At 59.3% G+C, this 7,274-nt stretch overlaps 1 protein-coding gene across 1 annotated transcript in view; it reads left to right on the top strand.

Annotated features, from left to right (window-relative positions):
• Positions 1-476: 476 nt before the first annotated feature.
• The window catches only part of LOC130578003 (prosaposin-like), an 8,770-nt gene continuing 1,972 nt past the window's right edge, over positions 477-7,274 (top strand). Inside the window, exons 1-14 of the mRNA XM_057373769.1 lie at positions 477-646; positions 3,696-3,820; positions 4,076-4,153; positions 4,244-4,369; positions 4,573-4,761; positions 5,236-5,379; positions 5,603-5,659; positions 5,870-5,878; positions 5,995-6,102; positions 6,310-6,396; positions 6,495-6,678; positions 6,753-6,931; positions 7,011-7,091; positions 7,225-7,269. Coding sequence (XP_057229752.1) covers positions 586-646; positions 3,696-3,820; positions 4,076-4,153; positions 4,244-4,369; positions 4,573-4,761; positions 5,236-5,379; positions 5,603-5,659; positions 5,870-5,878; positions 5,995-6,102; positions 6,310-6,396; positions 6,495-6,678; positions 6,753-6,931; positions 7,011-7,091; positions 7,225-7,269 — 1,473 coding nt within the window. The 5' untranslated portion in view covers positions 477-585. The remainder of the gene's footprint in view (positions 647-3,695; positions 3,821-4,075; positions 4,154-4,243; positions 4,370-4,572; positions 4,762-5,235; positions 5,380-5,602; positions 5,660-5,869; positions 5,879-5,994; positions 6,103-6,309; positions 6,397-6,494; positions 6,679-6,752; positions 6,932-7,010; positions 7,092-7,224; positions 7,270-7,274) is intronic.

Genomic DNA, 7,274 nt, shown 5'->3' with positions numbered 1-7,274 from the left:
GGGACTGAAAGGATTCAGGTTCCATTAAGCTGCGTGTCCCATCAAGCCTTTGTTCTGCTGAGCAGGATTGCAGATGGAAGAGGCTTGTCAGGGATTGCTGCTGCTCTTCCCTGGACAAACACAACGCCTGGTGTGAGGCAACAGCCCCGTGTTGCAATCACTGCCTTGCACAGGCCACAGGGACTTCTTGATACTGGCCTTCCCTGCTGACTCGCATTTAATGTGGCTTCCCTTGTGTCCCCATTCTTTGGTTGATTTCAAATACAATATAAAAATGGCTTTTAAAGGCTGGGCACGTGGTGCTGTCACATGGCCCTAGGACAGTTTTCCCTGTCCTYACCCACCCTCTGCAGCCAGGTTAGCGTTGAGCAGCAGGTTCTGGGCTGCTTCTGACCTGGGAATCCCTGCCCTGCTCTGGTCCCTCCCTCCCTGGTGATGATTTTATAATCAAGGCATAAAGTGAGGGGTGTGGTAATTGCCCTGCGTAGGTGTGGATTCTCACTGCTTCTCCCAGCCCATCCAAGATTCCTCAGTCTGGGAGCAGCAGAGAAGAGGGACCAGCCACTGAAGACTCTTAGGAACGGCATGGCGAGCAAATGGAGTGGCTTGGTGCTGATCATTTCTGTGTGCCTGGGCTCCTACCAAGGTAAGGCCAGGCTTGGGGGTAGGTAGGACGTGGAGAGSCCGGAAAACCCTGCTGAATCTCAAAACTATTCCCAGCTTTGCTCCCTAAGCTCCATGTTGTGCTCCCTCATTCCTCTGGTGCTGCAGTTGGGTAGAGGAGAGCTGGGATGGTGGCATCACTGCCTGCTTTACTGCCTCGGTAYGAGTGCTGCTTCTGCCCTTAAAGGTTATTTCAGGGCAAAAAGGGGTTTCTTTTCTCCCTTCTCTGGGACTCAGGTGCTCCCGGTGTTTTGCCAGGCGGGCAGGCAGATAATGGGATGTTTCTGCAGTGGGGGAAGGGGGCTGCTCTTTCTGCYGCTGGCTGCTGACATGTGAGCTGGGGGAGGGCACTTGGTTGTCACAACAGAGTGACCACGGTGCCASCTGAAGCTGCCCCKTTCCTGAGGCTCCTCGTAGGAAATGCAGGAGGCARGAAGCCTCCTYTGCTGTGGCTTGCCGAGCTGCGGGAYGGGTGATGGSGTGATGTGCTYGACTCATCTCTGGAGTCCTCTCSYCATCGGRACTTTGGGTACCTGAGAGCGAATCYTCTGCTKCCGTCCCTTAGTCATGGCCATCCCCAGTAAACCAGCTGGGGAAAGCCTGTTTCTGACCCCTGGTCCTTGCCTTGAGGGCAAGTCACAGCTTCCTGGGGAAATCTTCCCTGGAATCAGTGGAGCCCCACTGTTGTATGCACCCCCTGCATGTTTTAGGGTGAAGAGCCCCCCTTGCAGCCTAGGATGTGACCCGTCCAGGCTTTGTGGCGGAGGACGTGACACTTGTGGCTGCGCACGCGTGACGTGGGGTGTGGGGGACGTGTCCAGGTGTTCCAGGCAGCAACAGGCAGAGCAGGAAAGTTCACCTGYGCTGGGCACRTCCAGCCCTGGGTGACACCTGTCCCGGGAGCCGCCGGGGCTTGGCCCCAACAGYACGGGGGTGCTGCGGATCTGGGGACCCCGCGAGCCTCAGAGAAGGATTTGGGAGCTGGGAAGAGCCTATTTATGGTTCTTGCTGTAACAGGGGCGTGTGCCAGGCCGGGAACTGGGGCGCTGGGGCCCACGCTGCCACCCCCGGGCTTTACGTCACAACCGGCTCGCCAGGCTCTGCCGGCTCGGCCGGGGCGCTCCGAGCCCCCGTGGAATGCCAGCACAGCCCTGCCAGAGCTGGAGCTCAGTGCTGGATCCCCTCYGTGCAAAGCCCACCCCATCCCAGGGCTCTGGCAGACAAGAAYAGGGCAYTTCTKCTGGCCTYGGGCCGCCCAGCGACACGGGAGCARCCCTGCCTTTGTCCTTTGCCAAAAACGCCATCAYCTCCTGCCCGGCTGCCTGTGTGCCCGGCACGGCTTCGAAACGTGCAGCAGAGGTCATGGGACACCAGTYTCCCCAGTTGCTTGCCCCGTGGCAAGTGGTTTCCACCGCGGGAAGCTCCCCCTGCTCCCAGCAGGCGGGTGCTACAATTAGTCCTAATTACTTTCCTGGTGCAGCACTTGCTGTCTGAGTTTCAGCTTGAGCGGGTGAGGAGTAAGGGCCAAGCTGAGGCCCACTGTGAAAAGTGCAGGACCAAACCACTCGTGTGGTGTCTTTTAGAGCACCCGACTCCCCTCTCGGGATCCAGGTTCCAACACTGTGGGGCTATGAGAGATGCTGAGGGACCAGCTCAGAAAAAAAGCCGTGGGGTTGTTGTCTCCCCTCTCCTGGGTTTTGGTGCTGGCCCTTAATGCCTCCGCTGACTCGCCATTCCTGTTTGCCCTGATGCTGGGGCCGGRGTTGAAAAAATAAATATATCCCTCTCAGCTGATGCGGCGAGCGCGGCATGGCGAGGCCGGGAGGTGTGTGGGAAGCCTGGGAAACCGGGGGGACTCGCCCTGCCCCGGGGCTCGCCTGCCCCGGTGCTGCCGTCAGCCCGATGGGGAAATCGCTGCGGAAACAGCACCCGGCACCCGCCGAGCTGCGCCAGCGCTTTGGGGGGCAGGCGGGACGGGTGGGGGGCTTGGGAGACCCATCCCCAAAACCTCCAGCCCCGGGAACTCTCCAGGGTGGCCCTGGACACCTCACGGTGCCGTCTCGTGGATCCGCTGGAGGCGATGCCGTAATCCAGGCTGCAGGAAAAGCAGCTTTTGGGGTAAAACGGGATAACCCACAGGGTTGGGTGGAAGGAGCAGCTTCTGCCTTTGGCTTTGTTCCCGCTGTGCAAAATCATAGACAGGGCTGGGGATCAAAGCTGGAGGCAAACTCTTGGAGTGGGGAGGGGTGTGCTTTGCTCAGAAACGTCTGAGCACGTCAGCTCTGCTCGTGTGCTGCTCTCCATCCGCCTCCCAAATTCCCGGAGCAGCTCCCGGRCAAAGCGAGGCAGCGAAGGGCTTGGGCTGTGCCCCCTCCTCGCCTCCTCGGCARCCGCATCCTGGGTGGGCACAGTTCCCGGCGGAAACAAGCCCTCGCCCCATCAGCARTGAGTCCTGACACACCAAGGTGACAATTAGAGCGCTGCTGTTGCGCCACGCCACCGCGCTGCCGGGGCGGGAGATGCCGTGCCGGGGATTTACAGYGCGGAGAAAATGCTGTCGTGGGGAGGAAATAAAACCGAAAACACCCTACCAAAAAGKGGGGTTGCTCAATCGTTGCCGGGAGCCGTGGCGTGACTGTCAGGCTGCCGTGCGGGGCTGAGCGCCGGCGCCCGTGTTTGCCCGTTTTGCAAGATTTATTGCTGCTTTTATAAGCGGCCGCCTCTGCAGCCTGTCAAAGGGTGCTGTGAGGCTGAGGATGAGCCCCAAATTTCTTTCGCTGTTGACGTTGTGACATCCCATGGGAAAAGCTGGCAGCAGGCAGTGACCTGGSGAAACCGACCTTAAAMAATAATYTATAAACTWAAAAATAATTTATAAACCAAAAAATCATTTATAAACCGCTCTAGGAGCTGAGCCTCACAGCGGGACGGTGAGGAGCATCACCCCCAGTGAGGTGAGGTTAGTTTGGTGTCTTGGGGCGCCTGGTGGGCTGACAGTCTCCTCTCCTCTCCTCTCCCCTCCCCTCCCACAGCCGGGGCCAGCCCCCTCCACGAGTGTGGCGAGCGGCCGGAGGACTGGTGYCGGGATGTGGAGACCGCGGCCAAGTGCGGGGCACTGGAGCTGTGCCGGCTCACCGTGTGGGACCGGACGCTGGGGGTAACCGTGCTGCGAGCAGGGAACGCGGGGGCCTGGGGAGCAAGTGCCCGTCTGCCCCAAAACAGGGAGCTGGGAGGAGAATCCGGCCTGTCCGCCCCGGCATCTGGTGCCTTCAGGCAGCAACGTGCCTGCAAAAATCAATGGGTTCCCCGGGACGTTCCCAAGTGCCCTGTGTGGGGTGGAGGATTGGGATCTGGGGACAAGGAGTGAGTCTGGATGTGGTGTCAGCATCCCGATGTGTCCCTTCTCTCTCAGCAGAAGGGGATACCYTGTCACCTGTGCCAGGTGGCAGTGTCTGTGGTGGGGAAGATCCTGCAGGACAACCGCACCGAGGTGGGTCTCAGCGGGAAGGGGGTGTGGGGCCGGTGTTCCTCCCCACCTCCCAGCACCACTGACGCCCTGAACACTCTCTCTGTCACCCAGGAAAAGCTGAGGCTCTTCTTGGATAAGAGATGCCAGTACCTGCCCTTCCAGGACTGGTCTGTCAAGTGCAAGAGGATGGTGGACACCGGCATCCTTGTCCTTGTCCAGCTGGGCAAGCAAGTGCTGGTAACGCAGGGGAAGCCCCTGGCTTTGGGTTTCTTTGTAGCTTGGGATGTCTTTGGGGTTTAGAGAGTAAAGGAGGCTCCTGGAGCTGGGATAAACAGTCTGAAGGATGAGATGGAGATAGAAATGACCAGGAGGATGGCTGACGTGGGGTGAGGGTGATGGGGCAGATGCAGCCTCGAGCCCCCACCCCTGTGCCCCCCCAGTCGGAACCCAAGGTGGTGTGTGGGACCATCAAGCTGTGCCAGCGCCGGGACAGACCCATGGCGACCTTGAAGTTGCAGAAGCCACCACCCACGGGTTCCACTGAGGACTTTGCTGACCTGATCGCGCCCTTCATGGCCAACGTGCCCCTCCTGCTCCATCCCCAGGACCTGCCTCTCGGCGAGGACCAGGTACCGTGCGCTGATCGTGTAGTCATGGCATGGTTTGGTTTGGAAGAGACCCTACAGATCACCTCCTTCCAAACCCCTGCCATAGACAAGGAGTGTCCAGGTTGGTCCAGGCCCATCTGAGCTGGCCTTGGACACTTCCAGGGGTGGGGCAGCCACATCTTCTCTGGMCAACCTGTACCAGTGTCTTGATGCTGCTCAAGGGTGAGAATTCCCTAAAAGCATCATTTATTTAACAACAACTAGAGAAAGCCGATAAAATTATTGCACAGCTGCAATGACTTCTGGCTAGGGGTGTCACCAATTTGGGGGGGATATTGCAGGGTGAAGGATGGAACCAGAAAGATGTTGGTCAAAATGCTGCCCCATGTTGCAGCCAGCATTTAAATCCCAGCCCTGCAAATGCAGGTATTGGCAGGGGAGGTTGGTTTTATTTCTGGAGGGTACCAGTTTGTCTCTAYCCTTGTTACCCTGCAGGAGATGGAAGAGGTGTGTGGGGACTGTCTGCAGCTGATGACAGCCGTGCAGCAGGAGCTGGGGACCAACGCTGCCTTCACCTGGGCGCTGGTGGGCCACGCCAAGCGCGTGTGYGAGAGCCTGACMCCTGAGCTGGCACAGCGGGTGAGGSAGCCAGCASGRAMCMWSSMMSGSYTTKGGGKKGRARGGGSCYTWAARTCCAYGTCATTCAGCCTCTGCCACGGACAGGGGTGCTTCCACCATCCCAGGGGGCTCCAAACCCTGTCCCTGGGGCCTTGAACACTTCCCCCTTAGTGTCAGCATGGCATGGGAGCATCTTTTGCAGATGTCCATTCTCAGACACTGATGCTGTGTCTCTCTCCCTCAGTGCAAGCGCTCCCTGGCTGAGTACACGGACACTGCTGCCCAGCTGCTGCACTACGTGGTAAGAGGGTCAGGGGTGCCCAAGGTGCTGGGGGGCCGAGTGGCACAGCCAAACTGCCTTATCAGCAAATGCTCCCTTTTTTAAAATTAAACCCACTGCTTTATATTCTTACAAACTTCCCCTCCCCCTTCCTTCTCTCTGGCTTGCCACTGCTGTAATGGTATTTTATGTTCATTTTTTCTTGCAATTTTCTGGCCCCGCCACCGGTAGCAGGCTGAGGTGAGTGAAACCCATGCTCCATTGGGCTGAAATCCCCCTGAACAGGGAAACTGGGGGTGAAGAGTTCCCCTCCTAGGGGGAAAATGCCTGCCTGAATGGCACATCTCTCTCCCCAGGCCCCGATGGAGCTGTGTGGCCATCTGGGACTGTGTGCCTCCAGCTCGGCACTGCCCCTCCACACGCTGCTTGCAGAGAAGGTGATGCAGACSCTGAGCACGCTGGGGGTAAGTGGGGACCCCCAGCCATGCTCCTTAAGATCCAAACACTGTGAAGGGGGAGCCTTGTTTTGCATTTTATTTCCTCAGGCATTTCCATCTATCCAAGCCTGGGAATGCCTTACGTGGGGGTTGATGAGGGAATAGGATGGGATAGATGATGGGGGGATAATGAGGGAAATTATCAGCACGCATCCCACCCCTTTGTCCCCACAGGACAGCGTGGGGAACACTCCGCTGTGTGATGTGTGCCAGTTCACCGTGAAGACAGTAGAGAGTCTCCTGGAGAACAACGTGACGGAGGTGAGCCCTGCCACTGAGATCGGGGCTGGGGACCTGGGACAGGGGGGCAAAGGGGCACCAAAGAACCAGCATTYCCCTCTTTGGCCCCGTCCCGGCAGGAACAACTGGTGAACGACATCGAGAAGGTGTGTTACATGCTGCCCCACGGCGTCATCGGACAGTGCAAGGACTTTGTCAACTCGTACGGCAAAGCCGTGGTCATCATGCTGCTGSAGGCCACCGACCCCGCGGCCGTGTGCACCATGCTGCACTGCTGCCCCCRCAGCGGGGACAGCCACCCCGGTGAGCCGGTCCCCGTGTCCCCTGCCAGCAGGGTGGGTGTCCCCTGGCCGGGCGCTGACACCCGTGTCCCCCAGGCGCTGCCTCGCTGGAGCAGCTGGCGGTGAGCGCGGCGAGCTCGGGTGCCTTCTGCAACGTCTGCCAGATCCTCATCACCTACTTCGACAACGAGCTGCTCAAGAACGAGACGCTGGAGGAGCTGGGCGAGATGCTGGAGAAGGGCTGCGCCATGCTGCCCATGCCGCTCACTAGCAAGGTCAGCCCAGGGGGGCACACCCAGGCCGGGTGGGGTGTCGGGGTGTCCCYGCCGGGCTCACCCCCTCTCTGCCCCGCAGTGTGAAGCGCTGGTGCTGCAGTACGAGCCGGCGGTTGTGCGGCTCTTCGTGCAGATGATGGACCCCACCTTCATCTGCACCGTAAGCATCCTCATCCCTGGGGGGCTCAGACCGAGACAGACATCTCCTGTCCGAGCCTGAGGGCTGGGAGAGGGGCAGGGCGTTCAGAGGGTGCTCATGGTGCTTATCCCTCCCCTCCCACTTTGTGATGCAGAAAATCAGAGCCTGTGACTCAGGCAAAGAGGATCTCCTGGGCTCAGCCCC

Source organism: Malurus melanocephalus, unplaced genomic scaffold (assembly GCF_030028575.1).
Source record: "Malurus melanocephalus ecotype Western Australia unplaced genomic scaffold, MMel_1.1 scaffold_207, whole genome shotgun sequence".
Lineage (NCBI taxonomy): Eukaryota > Metazoa > Chordata > Aves > Passeriformes > Maluridae > Malurus > Malurus melanocephalus.
The sequence above is the reverse complement of the archived record's forward strand: the minus strand, read 5'-3'. Positions and strand labels throughout refer to the sequence as shown.